The sequence below is a fragment of the Ambystoma mexicanum genome, chromosome 2q (assembly GCF_040938575.1).
Source record: "Ambystoma mexicanum isolate Mex_15411 chromosome 2q, UKY_AmexF1_1, whole genome shotgun sequence".
NCBI classification, from domain to species: Eukaryota; Metazoa; Chordata; class Amphibia; order Caudata; family Ambystomatidae; genus Ambystoma; species Ambystoma mexicanum.
The window spans coordinates 323,636,261-323,658,728 of record NC_090924.1 but is presented as its reverse complement, the minus strand read 5'-3'; the positions used below and the strand labels follow the sequence as shown (position 1 = coordinate 323,658,728).

The following is a 22,468-nucleotide window of genomic DNA, read 5'->3' as shown; positions in this document are numbered from 1 at the left end:
ATTGTTTAAAGCCCAGACCTAGCTCGATGGCAGCAGAGAGCTGTACAGGATAAGGGCAGCAAGAGTTTGGGCTGGTGTCTTATCAGTAGCGCAGTACTATGAGTTGCAGTTTGTGCAACGGATGGTCTGTGCATCCATTGGGATTATCTCTTGTTCAGCTGTTGTATAAAAAGCCAAGTTTTGAGAGGTTTGCGAAATTAGAGAATTTTGGGGGCATTTCGAGGCGATACCAGGATCGAGTTTTAGAGGGTGGGTGCATGACAAGAGAAGGATTGTTTGCGAGACAACTCTTTTCAGACAAGTTGTGATTCAAGGCAGTTAGTCTGTTTGCTGTGTGAGGAGCATGTGCCACCCTATATGAGAAGGGTTGTTGCATTGCTGGTGCTAAAATCACCACCTTTGGCCCTTGCTCCCATCTGCAAGAGTAATACACATAATAGCATGTTTCTGGCACTCTTTGGTATACTTTTCTATTGTACTTTATTTCCCCAACTCTTTTTATTTACCCACCTTAGATAACATCTCAATTGTTTTAAAGATGCATTTATCCCCCTTTAGGTTATGAAGCAACAATTCAAATAGGTCTGGGAATGTTTTTTTATTCACATGCTTCCTTTAAATTGCAATCCATATCCCAACCTGGAGCATGTGAGCGGAGAGCCCCTCTCCCAGGCTTCCTCTTTCTACGTTTCAGCCTTTGCTTTAATTTTTCTCTTTTTTTTCTCTTTCCACTTCCTTTTTTTCTCCATATCTTGTGCTCATGCGCTTGTTTTCTCCCCTTATCTGGGTCTTTTTTCCCTCCCCACGGCCCATTGCAGCCCCTGTGGCGAAGGGCACCAAGGCCAAAGGAAGCTCCTGCAGAAGCCGCTCCAGACCGAGTAGGCCCCTGTTAGACTGTGAGGCCTGGTTCAATCAACCAGCAGTTACTGAGTGCAGTATGGGCAGGAGGTGCAGCCGTTACTGCTCCCCACTAAACTGACCAACCCAAACTATTCCCATCTTATTCTCTATTAGCTGGTTGTCTGATGTGTCCAGTCCACAGTTTGTATAGTAATCGTATCGCACGTTTAACCTGATTGTGTTAGTCAGCCATTACTATACTCCATTAACTACCCCACCCGCTTAGTTACCCAATTTCCTAGTCCCCAGGCACTCAGACTACTTGTTGTTTATCAGCCATAGTCAGCATTTACCCCACTTGTATAAGCCTTTCTGAAATCAGCCTGTGTAAGGTTACCATACGTTGCCTCAAACCAACAGGGTTAGTCAGTCACAGTTTACATTTGGGGCAGTTATGAATGAGGTAGAATTGTGAAGATTAGCCTTGCGTCACATCCAGACAGAACTGTGAATACTAGCCTTTGTTAAATCTAGGCAGAATTGTGAATATTAGTTTGCGTCACATCTATACAGAACTTTGAATATTAGCTTGCGTTGCATCCAGACAGAATTGTGAATACTAACCTGTGTCACATCTAGACAGAATTGTGAATATTAGCTTCTGTTGCATCTAAACAGAATTGTGAATATTATCTTGCATCACATCTAGACAGAATTGTGTGAATATTAGCTTGCATCAATTCTAGGCAGAATTGTGTATATCAGCTTGCATCGCATCTAGACAGAACTGTGAATATTAGCTTGCATCACATCTAGACAGAACTGCGAAGATTAACCTCTGTCGCATCCAGAAAGAATTGTGAATATTAGCTTGCATCACATCCAGACAGAATTGTGAACATTAGCTTGTGTTACATCTAGACAGAATTGTGTGTATTAGCTTGCGTCACATCTAGACAGAACTGTGAATATTAGCTTGCATCACATCGAGACAGAGTTGTGAATATTAGCTGTGTGTCAAATCTGGACAGAACTGTGAAGGTTAGCTTGCGTCGCATCCATGCAGAACTGTGAATATAAGTTTGCGTCACATCCAGACAGAACTGTTAATATTAGCTTGCGTCACACCCAGACAGAATTGTGAATATTAGCTTGCGTCTCATCTGGACAGAAAGATTAATATTAGCATGCGCCACATCTAGACAAAACTGTGAAGATTAACCTGTGCCACATCTAGACAGAACTGTGAATAGTAGCTTGCGTCATATCCAGACAGAGCTGTGAACATTACCTTGCGTCACATACAGACAGAACTGCGAAAATAGGTTTGCCTCACATCCAGACAGAATTGTGAATATTAGCTTGCCTCATATCCAGAGAGAACTGTGAATATTAACCTGTGTCACATCCAGACAGAACTGTGAATATTAGCTTGCGTCACATCCAGACAGAATTGTGTATATAAGTTTGCATCACATCCAGACAGAATTATGAATTTTCGCTTGCGTCACATCTAGACAGAACTGTGAAGATTAGCTTGCATCACATCCAGACAAAACTGTGAATATTAGCTTGCATCGGCACATCCAGGCAAAACTGTGAAGATTAACCTGTATCACATCCAGGCAGAATTATGAATATTAGCTTGCGTTACATCTAGACAGAACTGTAAATATTAGCTTGCGTCACATCCAGTCATCATTTGTAAATATTACCTTGCATCACATCTAGATAGAACTGTGAAGAGTATCCTGCGTCAGATGGAATTGTGCATATCAGCATGCATCCCATGTAGATAATGATGCCACTTACCAACCCTACTAATAAAAAAACTCACCCCTCTGCGTACACCTCTCAAACTCTGAACTACACACAACCATCCCTCTAAAGAACAACAAACCGCACGCACTTCGCTACACCACAACAACAAAAGAAACCACACAGAGCCTCACACCCTGAAGCACATGAAGGCTACCAACCGATAAACACACCTAAGCTCAGCGAACGGTGTAAACCAAACTACAGCTGCCAACAGCACATCACAGCTTGCTTGTTCTTTCCCCCGCTCAGTCCTACTAACGTACCCTACCCTCTTGCTTTTCAGATCCGCCAGAGTGCCAGTGGACCACTCCAGTGGTGACAGTGCACGGTATAAATATCCTTTAACATAACATTGGGCCAGACCATACAAGCAAGCATTTAACAAAATGAATAACAGATAATCCATTTCCATTTTTGGATTTACTCTATGTTTGTACCACCGATCTACGGTGGCTGGCGAGTGTGCTAGGGATTCAAACTTCTCTGGCTCCTCTTCCTTGTTTCTCTCGGGCCTGTAACTATGGGCCGGGGCATTACCTGACTCTGTAAAGCCCCCGCAGTTCGGGGCTTATTGCTTAACTATGTACTTGGTAGCTGGAACTCTCAGTCTGCCCCAGATTCGAAGCCTACTTTTCCTTAAATCTCTATGCCGTTCCTCACGGAAGTGTCAATGCTCCTCTGGGACTCCCCTGGAATGCCAGGAGGCATAACAGAGAAGCAGCTAACGCCTGCCAGGTGCTTTTGCCAGATTCATGACAGTCCTGTTCCAGGGTTCGAGGAAGCACAAAGTCAGACGAAGTAAAGAGAAAGATACATCTCCTTCATCGCTTCCCAACAGGACACAGTGGTGGAAAGGCATGCAGAGGTTTGCACATTCGAGGTAGAGAAATCAGATACTCACAAAGCATGTAGGGAAGAACTATTCAGAGGAGAAGTGCGAGCGGATACAGACTGGCATTATACTGATGGAACCTTTGAGATCTGAATTTGTACATGGTTTGATAGCGGCTATAAAGTACTCAGATTCTTATTTGGAGCCAAGAAATCACTAAACAGAGTTATTTAAATGGTCTTTACTTTCATGGCACAAACCTGCGTAAAGTGATAACCCCGCCAAATATTCATCTTCCTGAAACCACGCGGGTAAACCAATGCAAGCCATAGATAGAAAGGGACATGCTAAAATGTGTAATGTGCAGGCAGATTTAACAACAACATTGTTTCACACTACTTCCTCGTTTCGTGGTCTGATGATCTGTCTTTTGGCAGAGCACAAAAGCAAGCTGACTGAAAACTCTGTCACAAGCAATTGCCATTAACATTAAATATTTCCTCAGGTTTTCACATCTATTAACGACTGTTTACAGCTAAAGAGTCATTCCACCTCCAGAAATAAAATTTTAAAAAAAACTGTTCTGCGTGTGTCAGGGAGAGGTTGGCCTTGTTAAACTCTCCTCCTCCCCTGCCTACTCTTCGCATTAGCAAGCTGTGCCGCTGACGCTTACGCCCACGTTCATCTCTTCTGCGTAAACACTGCTCCTACATGCAAAACATAACGACGACATCTTGTCCTCAATCAGTCCTCCCAGGTTTCTGATGCCACAGAAGAAATGCATATGAGAAATGGCTTTCATGGGACCGTTGTGATAGAATGCACCAGTGACCAGGGTGCCACATTTACACAAACATTGGTGTGGCCGGGACCCTAATCGTTAACGGTGGGACGCATATCAAATGGTACATTAAGAAAATAATGCAATAGCGGCTATTGGGGATGCACGTAGAGGGCCCTTCTTGTGCCCTCCAAAGCCTGCCCCCTTGCTCATTCTTGGGGTTACTGACTCCAGCGAGCCTGACTGAGCGCTGCAGGCTTCAGCTTTGGTCGTGTGCTCCTTAAAACCCATCACTATTATTATTGACGGGGCTTTTGCCCCACAGACCCCTATAATCTGGCAATTATCTGACAGTATGCTTCTATGAACACTATGATATGATAGGTTATTTATAACGCGCTTAATACTCAGAGGTTTGTAAGCGCGGGCCCGGGGATCGAACCAGTGTTGCTCCCTCTCGTCTTGCTTCCAAGTAGAGCACGTTGCCGCTGAGCTATCCTCCCGAGACAGATGCGACGCGTGACCTCCAGGAGCCAGTGCCCAGTGCTCCACGTTTATGGAAAGGTGACTGTAAAGCGTCCTATTGCCCGTCCTCTCAGCAACAGTGGTGCACAGACAGCAGCTCCCAATGTGGAATTGGGACGGTGTTGAGAAGGATTGTATGATTTCTGACTGGGGAATGTCATTGGGTGTTGCAGCCAGAGCTCGAACACAGGATTGGTAGGTTGATTGTGTGAGGAGGACAAGAGCTATGGGAATTTGAGCTGCCTGCTTTTCAACTATTGCACCCACACTCCCTCCTTTTGCTTGAAGTTGGTTTCTGATCATTGGTGTAGCCAAGATTTCTGAATATGTGGGTGTAAGGAATGGATCCCCCAAAAGGAGATACATTATTTTTTTTATCAAAGTGATCTTTTTTAGCACTCTCCCATGGACCGCGATGGAGTTTAAATTGACATAGATTATTGCATACTTTTAACTAAAACGTTAAGACACTTGTTCATCAAAAGGCCCCCTTCCATTGTACCGGAACTCGTTTTTTAACTGGGTTAAGAAATCGAAGGGGCACTCTAACGAGTTGCAAACCAGTATTTGGAGCGGGGTCTAAGAAGTATCTGCCACGGACGAAGTAGCTAAAGAACCTTTGAAAGGCGTGTGTCCCAAGTGCAGAAGGGCGTGGCTTATCAGACGCGGTCACGTTTTTGTAACTGCCATGAAAGGGAGCGAAACCTATTTTAAAAGGTGTGCTAAATATCATTGAATTGGTTAGTGGTGTGTAGACGTCACCCAGCGAATGTGGTGACGTAAAATAAATGCTGTGACATGTCTCCAGCAACAGAAGGGCAGTCGTGGACCAAAGCAGCACACGTGTGGATATTTGTTTATGCCACCCTGCGCGTGCACCCTTTTGCTGGCTCCAGGCCCCTGACACACTGAGCTGGAGCGCTGGCAGAGCATCAGTGCCCCACACAACACTGGCGACAAAGGAAGCAGCCCAGACAGACAGCGGCACACAATGAGAGCACATTTAATTAATAAATAACCACAATGGGACGGAACGCTGCCAGCACGACAGGAGCCCTACAGACTTCAAAACGCACGTGCGTTCTCTCAGAGGATCACCTTCAGCGAGGATCAAAACAGATGCCAGACCAGTGATCCTCATCCAGGACAGAAAAAGGAAAAGAAAGCAGTAAACACTGCCATGGTGGGTCCAGGCCACAGGACTGCCATCAAAGGGAGGGTGACTGACCACCCAACATGTCTGCTACACCCGGTCCATCCACCTCTGCCAGATTGACACAAACATTTAGCCCAAACCTCACACCACGTCCACAAGGACACCTGGCAATGCCCATGGCCCCTTTTGACCCCTATTTGAAACCATCATCAGTTGGACTCAGGTGGGCACTATGGATTCAGAAATTCAAAATGGCCATGGACTGTAAAGACATTACTACACCCAAGAAGATGCGGTCTCACCTGCTGTTGAATGTTGGAAATGACACATTACACATCTTCAACTCACTTCCATGCCCATCCAACACATATGACGTATATTAAGCGTTGAAAGACACTCACACACATCACTTCATGCGCAAGCTCATCCAAGATTATGAATTCTTCCATTTCTGTACGACAGTTCAAGGTGGAGCAGAAACACTCGACGCCTGCCACACCCAGCTGCAGCTGCTAGTACCGTTGTGGGAGTACAAAAGTGTGAACAAGGAAATTAGACAGCAGATCATCAATGGGACGTTTTTGGAGAAATGGAGAAATGTACTGAGCGAGAAAGGAATTCCTTTGTCCTGCTTCCTGGAATATGGCCACCAAAGAGAACTTTCACATGCAAGGGCTGCTCACATGAGCACAAGCATACAAAGATTACAGGTGACACCGGCCTCGAGGATTGCAGCAGTCACAAACCAACCACCACGAGGAGATGACAATGGCCCCACCCAAACTCCTGGATGGCGACCCAGAATCCCTGGCCCCAATGACTGCAGGATGTGTGGCAGACAATGACATGGAAAATGCAACTGCCCAGCAGACGGCACCACGTGCAACACATGCGGCCATATTGACCACTACGCCAGAGTCTGCTGATCTTCGAGTAACCCCACAGGCCAGCAACCACCAATTGGGAAGATGACACCCAAGGACAGAAATCGAGCTAAGGCACATAGCAGACCGAGGCCAAAAACGACTCCTCATTGGCGGAGTCAGAAGACGAAGAGAGCAAGACAATGGCAGCAGTTGCTGTTCAACAGCCCCGGAAAAGGAAAGGACACCTAATCTCTGCATTAGTGCAAAGAGACCAGAAAACCAGGAAGAAGAATAAAAGATCGAGATGCAATATTCGAGTGGGAGAGCAGGAGGTGACAATGACAATCAACATTGGAACTTCATTGAACATGATACCCCTCGATACCCTGCAGCAATTGAGCCCCAACCAGCACTGAATTACACAAACAAACAACTGTATGCCTATGGCTGCAGGAAGCCTTTGCCGGTGGTTGGGCAATTCCGCACTACACTCAGCAGGGATGGGGGACCGAGAATCTAGTCAAAGATATACGTTGTAGACGCAGGCATCGAATGCCTACTCAGTTGGGACTCGGCGGAAGACCTCGGACTGATCAGATTCATCTGCGACATCTCAGACGATGACAAAATCCGAAACCTCCTGTCAAATCATTCCAAGCTACTTGAGGGGATCGGGTATTTAAAACGCAAGACAATAAAACTGCATGTCGACCCAACCATGCAGCCGCAAGCAGTACGACACTGGAGGACACCGTTCAGCATGAGGGACATGGTTGCCAAATAACTACGCGAACTTGATAGAAGAGGTGAGATGACCAATGCCATGGGTCTCACCGATGGTGGTGACAAAGAAACCCAAGCAACCAGGGAAGATCAGAATATGGATAGACATGCATCTGACCAACGTAGCCATAACCAAGAAAGACACATCACCCCAAAACTCGATGAAATAATCGCAGACCTCACAGGGTCCAAAGTATTCTCCAAAGTATACCTCAAAGCAGGCTATCACCAGCTCAAGGTACACAAAGACTCGAGGTATGTAACCACATTCTCAACGCACCTGGGGCTAAGGAGATACAAGCAATTACATTTCAGGATATCATCCGCAGCAGAGGTCTTCCAACAAACAATACACACCGTCCTACAAGAATTCCAAGAGTCCTCAATATCAGTGATGACATCTTGGTACATGCCAAAAAACAAAGAAGAGCACGTGGTTAGGCTAGCAGCACTCTTCGACAGGTTGGAGGAGGCTGGTTTGACCATCCACAAGGACAAGTGTTCCTCAAGGAGGAACTAATGTTTTTCGTCTGTGTTCAACAGCAGGGGTGTGTCGGCGGACCACCTCAAGGTAGCCGACATCAGGGGAGCTGCACCACCTACAATGCCCACAGAGGTCTGCAGTTTCCTGGGGATTGCCATATACTGCGGGAGGTTCATCAACAATCTGGCCACACTCTCAGAACCATTGCGGGCTCTGACCAAATCACATACCAAGTGGGAGTGGAGAAAGCCGTGCCAAGGGGCTTTTGAGAGCATTAAAGAATTGCTGATAGCCAACACCACCATGGCCTAATACGACACCCACTTACACACAGAATTATACGTGGACGCGAGCCCTGTGGGTTTGGGGGCGGTACTGGTTCAAACCACCCTGACAGGAGACATGCAATCAGTGGCGTAGGCATACATAGCTCACAGTACAACGCTACTCACACATTGAGAAGGAAGCAATTGCCATCCTCTGTGGGTGCTGACATTTCCATCGACACTTATATGGACGACAATTCAATACTTTCACAGACCAGAAACCGCTAATTCCCATTTTTACAGGCTCAACACCACATCCCCCGGCACAAATCGGAAAATGGCTGCTGCAACTGCGACAATATGAGTTTGCCCTCATATACAGACCGGGTGCAGACAACCCCGCAGATTTTCTATCCAGACACCGACGCGCCCCCACCAAGGCTGAAATCTCGAAGTCCGCAGAAACAGAGGAACACATATGCCTGATCATGGAAGCAACAAAACCAAAGGCTGTGAGCACTGATGAACTGGTGGAAGCCACGAACAGTGACTCCTGTTGCACCCTGACAAAAAACGCCATCCTAGCAGGGGTGTGGAACTCTTTCCTCAAAACAACTACAACCGCTCCCTGATTGCAAAAGACTTCCTAACAGGGGTTTTCACCATCTGCCATGAGCTCTCCATCACGGATGAAGGCCTCATGGGCATGGTGCCATCAGGGCATGGTGAGGACCAAAGCACGGATAAGAGATCAAGGGTCACATTACAACTCTGCTGGTCTGGAATTAAGGGTGCCGGTAGCAACGTACCGGCACTCATTTCGGACCGGCAGACTACAACTGTGCCTGCCGGGGCCTCTGCGCCTGACAGGTCTGACCTGCCGGGTGCATCGGCCCCGGTAGGCACAGTTTTCACAGAAGCACTTGCACTGTTAGCAACAGTGCCGGTGCTTCCATCTCCCCGCTCCCATAGATTTCCGCCGCCTGAGATCCTGGGCCGCTGGGACTTGTAATGTCTCAGGTAGTGGAAACAGTGTTACAGAGCTGACGCCAACCTGCTGGTGGCACTGGTGGGTTATTGCCAACCTCATAATGAGGCCCCAAGCGTACTTCCCGCAGATCGGCGCAAAGGTCGAGGCCATCATCTCTTTATGCCTCCCGTGCCTGACCACGGGAACACCATCGCTACCAAAGCCAATTCAATCCGCCCCAAGTGGCATGTAACGCTAGGAATCAGTGAGTGTCGACTTCTGCATGGTACAAGAGGGGACCTAGCTCCTAGTCACCATCGATGAACACTCTCGATACCCAGAGGTGGAAGTGGTCCATTCAATGGTGGCGGAGGCAGTAGTGCCAGCCCTAGAAAAAAATATTGCGACACACGGGCTACCCAGATATCTAAAAAGTGACAATGGGCCACCATTGCAAGGGGCTGATTTAGCAAAATACATGGACGATCCTCAAATTACACACCACCTCATCACACCGCACTGGCCCTAGGCGAACGGTGACACAGAACGTTTCATGAGAACGATTAACAAGGTCCTCTGGATTGCGAAGGCCCAGGCCGGCCCGTGGGAGTTCAAACTGTATTGTTTCCTCCCAAACTACAGGTTAAACCTGCATGCGTCAACCGACACCCCCCTGGCTGACATCATGCTCAGAACAATTCTACATTCCTCCATACCGAACCACCGCCACAACAAGGCAACATTTGTGGACAGGCAGAGGACACAGGACCAGAGGGTATGAGCTAACAAGCATACGAGCAGCAAAAGACGAGCCAGGAGGTCACACTTCAAAGTTGGGGACCAGGTGTTGGTCCTTCAGAACCCATCGAGGACCAACCTGGTGAGCCCTTTCGAGACCACCACCTGGACAGTGACCGAAAGGAGAGGAACCATGATCACGGCATGCCTTGAAGGGAGCCGAATCACCATGAACGCATTGTGGTTCAAGAAAATACCCAGACAGTATCGAGAGTGGAGCAAGATCAGATGAACATCGGGCAGGCAATGGAGGAAGAGATGATGGTGACAGCACAGAGCCGAGAAGGAGGATGGCACCAGACCACCAGCCCAACCGACATAGGAAGGCTGGGGTGAGAAGGAGGGTGACACCAGGCCCCAGTCCAGCCAATGCTGTTAGCCTGGCCCGCCAGGCAAAAGAGGCATCGCCTACTATCCCTCCCCTGGATCCAGCGTGCCGGCAGCACGGCCGTTACCACCTGAGGGCGGTGCCAAGGCCTCCTGACAAGCTAAGTGACTATGTGCGCTAACATGGATTTGGGAGGAGGGGAGCGCTGTGATAGTGTTGTATATATGTTTGTTCTATTTGTCAAAGGGGAAAAAAAGAGGGATGTTGTGTATACGTCACCACGCGAGCGTGGTGACATAGAATAAACGCTGTGGTGTGCCTCCAGCAACTGAAGGGCAGTCATGGGCGAAAGAAGCACATGTCTGGATGTGTGTTTAAGCTGCCCCGCACGCGCACCCACGCGATGGCTCCGGGCCACTCACACACTGGGCTGGAGCGCCGGCAGAGCAGCAGTGCACCACACAACAGTCAGTACTCAAAAAGTTGACTTCAATAAAACATATTCATATATAGATAACAAAATCAACATTATTCAGTGCAGCATCCAATCTCTCAGCTCTTGCTAACAGAAATCAATGACTTTTATGTATTAATTGAATCACTCTAGTTTCTGGATTTGAACATGATAATCTGAAATAATAAACAAAAAATGTTTTCTCTATATCATATTTTCCCTTCAGAATATTACAAAATAAATTATCGAACTCCAAATGTGTGAATGTTGCAATTCTAAAAATGGGCTATAGTGGCATTTACTGGGGAAGAGCAATATTTTCACTCACCCTTTCATCGACTTTTAGCATTCAGGGAAATCAGGCTGGGGAAATCCGCCAGGAGATATACTAGAGCCCAATGTGAAAAAAATGTTTTGACCCTGCCATGGCTGAGCTCAGAAAAGCCCTAGTCCAATTAAAGCACAGACCAGAACGGAAAGTGATGTGAGACCCACCAAGAATCACCTTTGTTTTCAAGACACAACCCGATTCAAAACCACAAGAGCAGGGGGCAGCAGCTTCACCACCTTAGCCCCCAAACACTGGAACTCCCTTCCTATCATCATCAAAAAAGCATCCTCCTTCACGATCTTTAAAAAACTGCTTAAAACCTGGTTATTCAACCAATATTAGCACCCAAGGATAGGACACCTTCCTCCGGATACTGTTGTAAATACTTATGACCCTGTTTAGTGCTGTTAATATATTGTAACCTATATCATGCAATGTAACCAATGTAATGTTTGAACATGACTATTTTCTAAGCTGTCTTATAACCTCGCCGTGACACCTGAGGGTCTGGGCGTGTAACAAATAAATAAAATAAATAATAAATAAATAAACTAAAGAAACTGTGATAAGTGCCCTCCTTGTAGTCATTATTGGACACAACCATGCACCTAGTTGTGTGTGATGTGAGAAGAAAATGGAGGTACAGTAAAAAAGCAAAAACATGTTTAATGTCTAACAAGCAGACATTATGGAAATAAACCAAGCAGTTTTAAAACAAAGGGGTTTGCTTAGTGGTTTAGTTAATTATCTTGAAATATTAGATCCCTAAATGGCACTGGGTAAGGGCTCTGATGCTAAATAAATCAACTGCTGTGTGAATCGCCTAAACATGCACACTTACTCAGAAGACTGGTCACATGCATTTGTCCCTCCAGTGGTCTATTCTCCACTCATTCGCAACTGAGGAAGGTCGCTGAGCCACTGAGGTGGCTGGAGCAGCAAGCGTGACTACGCAGTGTACCAACTGCTGTTTCCAGCCACCCAAGGCCCTTCTCCGGGTGGCACCACCATTTCTTTTAATGTGGGGATGCAACAGGCAGTTTCTCCCTTTTGCCGCCCCACACCCCAAAAGAAAGCATACCCTTTGCCTCTGCACCCCCCCCTCCCCACACATACTTACATGGTACTCCTCCCACCCGTGGCTGCCGCCATGAGAATGGAAAAGGGAATAAGTCCCTTTTCCAATAGCAGCAGCCATATTCTCCCCCACCCCCTCAAGAGATTGGGTTTGCGCAATAGCGCGGAGACCATCTCCCGAAGAAAAAAAAAAGATTTGCACTCCGGGTAAACCGCAGGGTGTGGATAGCACTCACACCTCAGCTGGGGGGCATACATGCCGGTAACGACCCGCAGCCCTTGCTGCGGCCCAAGCGCAGCCATGTACGCCCCCCCAGCTGGGGCGCGATTGCTGCATTCATGTTCCTCTTCAGAAGACCAAGGCCCCCATGAGCGCTGGCTGCCACAGATGAGGATCTAGCATTACATAAGTGAGGGGGTGAGCTATAAAAAATACCTTGTTTTTAATGGTCCTCTGGATCCCCTACTGGGTCTATCAAGCCACCCACATGGACCCAAAAGCTCTTTTCCGACAAAACTACTAGAGGTAAAAAGGCTACCTGGCAGAAGCTATACATTTCCCTTCGCTACATCACAATCATTGCCAGAAGCTGCACAACATTTTAAATAGTAGATGTTAACATTTCTTATTTAGATGCAATTCATTTTATTGTCTGCGTAAAGATGAAAAAGACAGCCCTGTCAGAATTCAAACATATATGCATGCAGTATGCGCAAAGATCTCTGGAGATCTACATATATGTCAACACAATTAATAGGTAGAAGTACATGTTTTCTCTTCTGTTGCACAACAGTAATATACATGAAAAGTAACTGCTGAAATGTGACAAGTCTAATGGCTCCTAAAACTAGTAATGTTGAAAAACTACCATTCACTTTACTTACCTGCCATCACGATTTTACAGTCTTGATTCTAAAAATATGCTGAAGCAGATCACACAAAGCGTGTACTATAAGCGCTCATGTTAGTTGCGCATGGCACATAATGCAAATGACGTGGACCTAATAGCTATTACTGGTTAATTACTCCATACCCGATATGGCACACATTGAGATCTCTGCAGACTACACTATAGTTTATAATACTTTCACATTCAAACACCCTGTGTGATAGCGACCTGCATAAAGTCCTTGTTGGCATATGCCAGTTCTCTGGCAGTATGCACAATGTGCACATGTGCAAATCTGCAAATAAAGGTGTTAAAAACACTTTCAACATATTCCGAGTTAGAGGCTCCTCCTGCTTTGGTAGAAGGAACTGCACGATGCCGGTCATCAGTGCAGCTGGGGAGGAGGTTTTTGTTTGGAGACACTGGTAGGCTTTGGGGAGTGGTAAGTGAGAGATCGGCTGCTGGCATTGTGTGCAGCTTTTGATGGAGGAATTTCCACTATCACATTAACTGTTCACTGCAGATGACAGGGACAGTGGGATTTCTAGTGGCTAGGGTGCAGGGTATGGACAAGGCAGGTGTATTGATAAAAGCGCGACGAAGAGTGTTGGGCATGAGTGGTAGTAGGGAGGACAAATTAATGGGAGTGCTGGTCCCACAACACTCGAAAAGGATGCTTGACTGGAGAAGCGGGGTGGATGCATGTGGCCACCAGGGTCCCATAGGGGGAAATGAGAAGAAAATGAGGGTGCAGATGGACAGGAAGGAATCGATACAGGGGCATGGAGCAGAAGAAATGTTAAGACACCATTGGCTACAGAGCTTGAGGTAGCGAAGGGGCAGTTTAGAGGAGAGGGCCCATTGGAAATAAAGCAAAGTGCATCAGAGAATGAGGGCCACGTATTAAGGAGGTAGTGCGCGAGCATGAGAAGAGAGCTTTTGTGGGATAAGAGGGGCCATGATTACGATTAGTGGTAGAGGGCACAAGTATGTTGAGATAAGTTACTTTTCATATATCATATCATTATCATATCATAAAAGGGTGTAACAGGAGAACAATGGAAGAGCAAGAGAAAAGTTAGCAGGAGGAGCTAACAGAAAGAGGGGCTTCAGATGGTATGAGGACTTGACCAGGCAGGGGAGGAGGCGGGGAGCAGAAGTATTCTGGAGAGTAAGGGACTGCTCCATGTCGGGCAGGAGGTTTACCAAAGAATGGGGGTTAATGGAGGAAGGAGACAGCAAGACGTAGGTGAACTAAGATAAGTGTGCTCTGTAAAGATGAGACAGATGTGGCAGTAGGATCTACGTGATTACCGCGCATCGGGAAATTGCGAATTCGAAAATATCGAATCGCAAAATCCTGTTGAACGGTGTTCACGTAGACTCTTCTCTGTTCCTGCGGCGTCAGTTCCCTCCCATTAACGTGGATCGGAGCTGACGCCGCAGGGTCCCCGTTTCTCTTTTCCTCGTTTTTTTTATTTTTTGTTTCTTGCCCGCAACCTCCCCCCCCATGTCCTTCATTATGGGCTTCAATTTTTTGTTGCAAGCCGAAAGCACAGTAATTGCGCATTCAGCTTTCCCCCCCAATATTTTCGGGGTATACCGTGGCAGTAATATCATTTGGGGGATAAAAAGTAAGTGAAAAAGGTATGCGATTGTTCGCTCAACAAAGAAGGTGGCAGACCAGTTTTGACAGTGAGGGGGAATTCACAATGTTTCACTCCCAAGCAATTGGAGGAGGAGGTTTGAGATCAGGGATGGCTTACTCAATCCAAGAAGATGAAAGAATGAAGTGGAGAGCTGCGGTTGAAAGTGCAATGTCTCAGCATCAACATTAGGAGAAGCAGGTGAGGATGACAGAACAGTGCATCGTGCAAAGTGTCCCCAATGATGATCAAAAGGAAACAAGGTTGGCTACCGAGTGTTAAATGTTGATAGTGCAAGTGAGTAGGGAAACGGAGTTGAATGGCTGGAAGGAGAGGAAGGGGGATGGCAGGAAGGGATTAGTAACACAGAGGAATGCATAGAAGAAGGGGACATTGTACAAAGTAGGGTCGAGAAAAGAGTGTTTGTGCAAACAAATCACAATGAGGAACTGTGTCTACACTGGAAGAGGATGGAGACCGGTAATAGGAGCAACACATGTGGTGTCCATAGACTAAATTGTTGTAGAGTTAAGCAGGCAAACATGAAGCAGAAGTGTGTGGTGGCCTTCACAGTTGGCGTGTAGGTCATGGATCAAGTAGTGAAACGAAGGAGGAAGACGTTAAAAGGAGGAGTGATGTGGCAGAAATGTACCACCCGCTTCCTGAAGTTGAGAGGGATTCAGTTTCAGAGGAGGATTGGGGCAGATAGGGTGGAAAGGAATGTTTAAGGGGTGGGTTAAAGGGTTGGAGTGAGAGGACATAAAGGGCACCGCTGTCACACGAGGGGGGCAGAGAAAATAAAGTTGTGTCTACAGGCAGGAAGGTGGGCACAGGCAGGAAGGTGGGCACAGGCAGGAAGGTGGGCACAGGCAGGAAATGGTGAATATGGAAGTTCAAGCAGTGTCAAAAAAGAGAAGAAAAGTGACATTGGAGTGAACAGCCAAGCCTCTATCAGCAGAAGTAGATAAGTTGAAGGATAGTGGGCTGGGAGCGCAAGTAACATTAAAGAAAATGGGTCTCACCAAGCCCTTGAGAGCACATTTGATGGCAACGAAAGAAAATATTTGGAGGCGGTAATTTGTAGATGTTGTTAATTTGCTACAGAGCAAGGACATATCTATGAAGGGGTAAAAAGGCAGAAAGACCTGGTCATTCTTGAAAACTGTGAACAAACATTTCTAATGTATGCTCCTGTGTACTGTGAACATTAGCCAGAGAGGAGTGTAGGACGATTTAATTAAATGGATATTATTACAAATGCATATGAATTTTCGGCGTCTGGTGGGTGTGGGTGTGCTTTATGATGAGTTTAAAACCAAGATTGGAAGCAGGGATTACAGCGTGTTATGGGGCAATCAGAATATGATTTATGTTGTAGTGGATGGCACCCGTGCAGCTGGCACCATGTGCGCACATCCCTAGTAGTCCTCCATTTCCTTACTGGTCTCGGGGGCTGCACTACTGGCATGCTTTTCATGTGGCGGGTAAGAGTGGAAAGAAAGGGGACTGTCAGGAGCTGTTGGACGCTTTCAAGTAAGTAACTAGCCAGCTGGGAGTGCAACAGGAGATGGTCCCGCTGATAGACTGACATTTCATGGAATTGGTTTGGATTCGGGAAGGTTGTCTTCGGGAAAAGGTAGAGTGTTTGACACAATGAATGCAGGTGGCCGTCTCATAAAGCAGGGAGCTGAGAAAAATGAAGTGGCCAGTGAGCCGGAATGGGAAGGAGCTGAGCATTGCCTTTTTGGAGTTTTTCCTGTTAGTGGTATCATTGACCCTGCGGTAAAAAGAAAGTTAACTTCAGTGTGGACAAGGAGGCATTTGTAGCCATCGTGAATAGAAAATAGACCAGGGATGAGAGGGCATTGAAGCTGTTGCGAGTGTATCCGTTGGGTTGCCTTGCGCATAGCATTTTGTTCAGGGTGAAACACGTTGGTTAGACCAGTGGTATTCACATTATTTATACTGAGCCCCTGCTTGAGTAAGAATATTGCTCTGGGCCTCCCACAAGATGTAACTGCTTATATTTTCTATTAAAAACAGTCACATACTCCCTTTTTAAAGGTCCTTGCCCCCCCCTTCCCTGTGGACATGCTTAGGGCCCCCTTGGGAGAAGCCCCACAGTTTGAAGACCACTGGTTTAGGCAAGGGTATATAGTGCATGGCTTATCCGTTCCCACATCACATAGTTCCAGATAGTCGGGGTTGGCCCCCAGCGGGAACACCTTCTCGATGAGGATACCAGAAGTCTTGAGGCACCTAGGAAGATACAGAATTTCCAACTTGTATAAGGAACTGTGCAACCCTTCACAGCTTTGCTTAAACTTCACCTGCTGGCCACAGTGTGAGCCGCCTCCCCCCTCATCCTCTCTACCTGAACCAACCACTCCCTGCAGTGCTACATAATAATGTAATTTTGCTTTTTGTACCGTATTCTTCCATAGTTTGCAGAACTCGTCCCCTTAATATGACCTTTGTCAGCAACCTGTTTTTTTTTTTTTGTTTTGTCCCTGGTCTATGCCCCACTTTGTTCATATGCTCACACAGGCTTACCACTTATTCTCTCTTATTATATCCAAGTAATCATAAATGCAAATAAAACAAAAAGGCTGACCACTATGGTACTTTTCAGTTATTGAGAATCCTGGTCTGAATTCATAAGAGGGTTATCTCCTGGAGATTTTTATAGAACGAAGATGGATTTGGCGTTTCATCATTTCAGGTTTTGTCGATGCTGAGGAAAGGACTAGAGATTTACAGATTTTAGGGGTGGCAGTCAGAGATTTTGGTACCCATTCTTTCAGGATTGAGTCAGCATAAGTAGTAAACAGGAATATGAGCAAAAAAACCTTGGGGGATGGACATTTGCAAAGTACAAGGGGCCTCAGTATGAGTTTGGTGGTGCAGTGGGAACGTGGCACTACAGGAATCACTGCTACCCTGACTGCACCACCATATTCCAGCTTTTGCTCCAAAGTGGATGAAACACCTCTAGCACTGTGCTGAGTATTTCCCCCCACACTTCTGTCAAGAAATTGAGGATGTACCATGGGCAGTAATTACAGCTTGTGATAAACGTTCCAAATCCCCAGTGGAGACATGCAGACTTCATAAATGGGAATTAACACTGTCAATCAGTCATTCGTAATCTGGTGGGTTTACCAAGCGTACAAGTGTCAGTGATGGTATCTGAATTTTGTGGTATTTCTTTGAAAAGGTTCGCCACACTCGTAATAAGGCCCAAGGCATAAAGAGAAGTTTTTTTACATTGTTATTTCTCCTGCTGCGAATCCCCCCTCCACTTTACTGCTCCCCACAGATAGTAAAGAATGTGCAATGGGTAGTGTTACAGAAGCATAGATCTTCAGACATTCCATTGCAAAGTGGGCAAGGAAACAAGCTAGGAGTTTTTTTGGTACAGAGCTTAGGCCAAGATGTGGTGGGCTGATGATCTGGACTTGGGGTAGCGTAGGCGCTGGGCCAGCTTCTGCCCATATTGGCGTAAATGAAATGGCTATTGGTTCAGGGACCTACTCATTGTAAATGTCGGTGGAGAATGATCCTGGTGGTGCTGTGAGTGTGGCATTACTGAATGGTATCAAAAGGCTCCTTATGCGAGTTACGAAAGATTGGGTGAGGACTAAGTTCATTTAGACTTTATTGTTGTTCTGAAGTGTTTAGCAGAGGACAGGGGGAGGCACAAGACCCGGCAGCAGGGGGCAGGGCAAGCAGGAAGCTAAATATGATAATGGGGATGTTTTGACAACATTGGCCAATGATGGTGATAGTTCATACGGGTGTCAGCCTGGGGAACAGTGGGGAGGTGGATTGGTCAGAAAAGAACAAGTTGGAATAGTACTATTGTGGGTTGCAGAGTGATGTTTCCAAATCGGTGTTTTCTATAGTGTGAGTGCAATATAGGCATCAACAGAGGGTACATTGTAATAAATGTGAACATTGGGGATTTCGAGGGTGAGAATAAGAAAAGATTGGAACCTTCTGATTAAAGGTACGAGGCTTTTTCTGTGATGCAGTGAGCAAGGTTAGTGTTTTCATGTAAGCTTAGACCTGTCACTTTAAAGCTTTTTTTCAGTAAGTAGCGTCTGTATCGCCTAAAGAAGTCCCTTAGAATTCTTACGTTACTTTGTTTGGTTGGGGAAATGGAAAGTAAGAGAGAGAAGTGATTCTTGTTTCCGGGCGGCTGGCTAGCTGAACTCTGTCAGACCATTGAGGCAATCCCCATGGGGTGAGGAAAGATGGTAGGTGCGGGGATGAGACAATAGAAGCAGGATCAGTAAGTCCTGGAGGCGGGAACAGAATGTTAAACTGAGGGTTTGGGAATCAGTAGAAACAGGATTGTGTTTTTCTGTTATGAGAGCAGAGGCGGGTTAGGACAATGACATATTAGTTGCCAATACGGGTATGGTGTATATGGCAATTGAGTCAGGTTATAGCTCTTTTTTTAAGGTCAAGTCAGCCAAAAGAAAGTTGCCTTTTGTATGTGGAATCCGCATTTGTGGTCCATCGTGTGGTGCTGCCCACTGCAGGTGAACTGGCACAGTTTTTGAGTTGATAAGCCAAGTTTCCAAAGAAGCATGGGCTAATGGGGAATGTACCATGCTCATGAGGGTGACTGCTCTCCCCTCACTCATGACCAATAACACGAAGGAAAAGAGCCCATTCCTCAACATCTCATGTACACTCTTTGATACACTTTAAACATACCCTTAACTGCAGGGCTCCATGACGCGTTCCCCTTAAGTGAATCAATACATTCTCCTTCAGCATGTCAGCCTCTCCCTTACTCTCCGGGTTCACTCTTCCTTGACCACCGTTTGGAGGCAGAGGAAACCTGAAATATAGTAACATTTTCCACTTTTCCACCACAAAGGTGGAAGCCTATTAAACCGATGTCAGCTACACTCATACTCCAGCTGAGCGTAGTGGCCTGTAGAAAAGTCTACGGAGTTGCCAGCAGGCTGACAAAGAAAAACTAGAAATGGACACCACCAATCACATGGCAGGCTTGCCTGATCTGGGACTAACATCGCCCACCCTGTCAGAGTAACTGCCTCTGCGTAGAAGCGGTTAAGATGGCAATGCATACCTTGCTAATAGCTCACTTGCGAAACAAAATAGCAACACTGTACCGGACGGGCGACCTTACCTGAGAAAGCCATGTCCAGGAGAACAACGCGCTTCCGGTCTTTGACGCTGCTGATCTGTGGGAAGTAAATGTCCAAGACGAAGAAGAAGACACAGGCGAAGAAACCCATGAGGCCGATAGTGATTCCATAGTTGCAGGCACTCTCGTTTTTGTTGAAGATGCAGTGCAGTTCAGGGTCTCCATGGTTCACATAGCCTTCATTCACTATGGAACCAAACACCACAATGGCAAATATCTGCAAACGGGATAAAAAAAAAGAGGTAAGTAGAAGTTCGTTTTAGTGCCTCTGCTTTTGTTGCTATTCTTTAACTTTTGCTGGATCTCAACCACTGGCCCTGAGATAGTGCTGTGTACTACTTGTATTGATTCAGAATTAAATCTTATGTAATGGATCATTTATCCATGTGCACTGCACCTTTATATGAGATCTTTTCAGTGGTTTGCTTTGAGTGTTGGTGCTTATGGGTGGTTTGCCATATCATACTGGTTCTTGCCATTTCAGCCATTCCAAAGGGTACATCAGTGGAGCAGGGGTTATGGGGCGCCGATAGGAGCATCATTTAAGATTCATAAATATATGAGCTGCATAGTTAAATGTATACATTATATATTCTGATTGCATGTGTATATATAATATATATATATATATATATATATATATATATATTATATATACATACATATATATATATATACACATATACATATCACATTTCTAGATGCATATATTATATACTGAAATCTATACACTGAGGTACATATATTTCCCACTGGGATGTATATTGAAAATGATACATTATATATTGAAATATATACGCTGCACTGCGATACAGACATGTTATACCAAGATGTTGATACAGTATATTGAAATGAATACATTATGTATTGAAATATATGTAATGTAATGTAAAGTTGTCTTATACAGCACACTTCTTTCGATAATGTTGGCCTCGCTTTGCATGGCTTTATAAGAAAGTTGAATAGGGTGTGTTCGTGGGATAGCAGGAAGGCTGATGCGGAAACCTTTGGTGCTAATGGACGCAGGTCAGAAGTACCCGTTACGTGTGTGCTGACTTGAAACTTTCTGTGTTCTATGTGGTTTGTACAGAGTGGGGCAAGTTACACCCCCTGGGTTGTGAAATGCAGAATTGACCAAACAAAATAAATTAATAAATAAAAAGTACACTGAGATACATACATTGTATACCGAAATGAATATAGTGCATATTCAGATGCATGCAGTAGATACTGAAATATATATATGCTGTACACTGGGATACATACATTTGATACTTCAATATATTTACACTGTATCGTATACTGCAATATATATAGAAATATACCCACTGTACATACCTAGAGACATTCATTGTATATTGAGATGTGTATATTGTATTTTGAAATGCATACTGTGCAAGTTGAAAAACATACATTTTATGCCAAGCTGTGTATACCGTATGGTGCAATATCCTCAAAATAGGGGGCCCAGAACTCGATACACTGCTACTACAGGTGGGGTATCCATAACTAAACATTCAACTGCACATTACACATTCAAGACTGGACACAATACTGCAGATATGGCTTCCAGAACTTCACACAGTGGCTAAGTGTGGCATCTAGAAATGGCCACAAAACAGTCCATGCAGCCTCCAGAAATAGATAGCTGGTTATCTGTTTAGATCTCGATTTGGCTACAACAGTGCTCATATTCAACACTCTCCAAGTCTCTACTCACCTACCCTACTTTCCAATTGGATGAACATACCATCCAATTTCAAACTAAAAGCACATCTTTGGGCACCACGATAGACTCTACCCTATCTATGGTCCATCAAATTAACCTTATATTGAACAATTCTAACTATTCACTTATGCTACTCTGACAAATCGGGCCCTCCTTTCAGAACGACATTGCTCTATTTTAGTAAGGGCCTTGGTGGGATCCAGATTGGATTATTGTAATTCATTGTAGGCAGGGCTTTCCGTGTCCTCCATGAACCTCCATGAAAAAAGCTGCAGGTTTTGCAAAGCTCTATGGCCAAAATTGTCACTAAAACCCCCAGATCAGCTCTCATTTCCCCAATATTTTGTAGATCACAGCTGCCTGTCAAGAGTAGAATTTCATTCAAACTTACACTAGCCCCTAAATCCCTTCATGGCTCTGCTCCCCATTATATTAAGCAGCGATTCATGTGGCTAACGTCTTTTAGACCACAACATTCTGTTTGTCGTTCCTGAATGTTTATACAGCCACAGCCGTCCAGACGTACGAGAGCATTTGGCAGATCTAGTGCTGTGTTGACCACCAAATTATGGCATCGCCTTCCACCAGATCTCTGCAAAACTGACAGCCTTACCCTACTTCGAAAAAAACTGAAAACAGTTTTCTTCTAGGGATTGATGGTTTGCCTTTAAGATTCCTGTTTGGAGCTGGGCTGAGCACTGAGAAA

General features: G+C 45.6%; 1 protein-coding gene across 1 annotated transcript in view; it reads right to left on the bottom strand.

Annotated features, from left to right (window-relative positions):
* SYNGR3 (synaptogyrin 3) overlaps positions 1-22,468 on the bottom strand; it is a 347,384-nt gene that overhangs the window by 156,620 nt on the left and 168,296 nt on the right. The window contains exon 2 of the mRNA XM_069647318.1: positions 20,016-20,250. Coding sequence (XP_069503419.1) covers positions 20,016-20,250 — 235 coding nt within the window. The remainder of the gene's footprint in view (positions 1-20,015; positions 20,251-22,468) is intronic.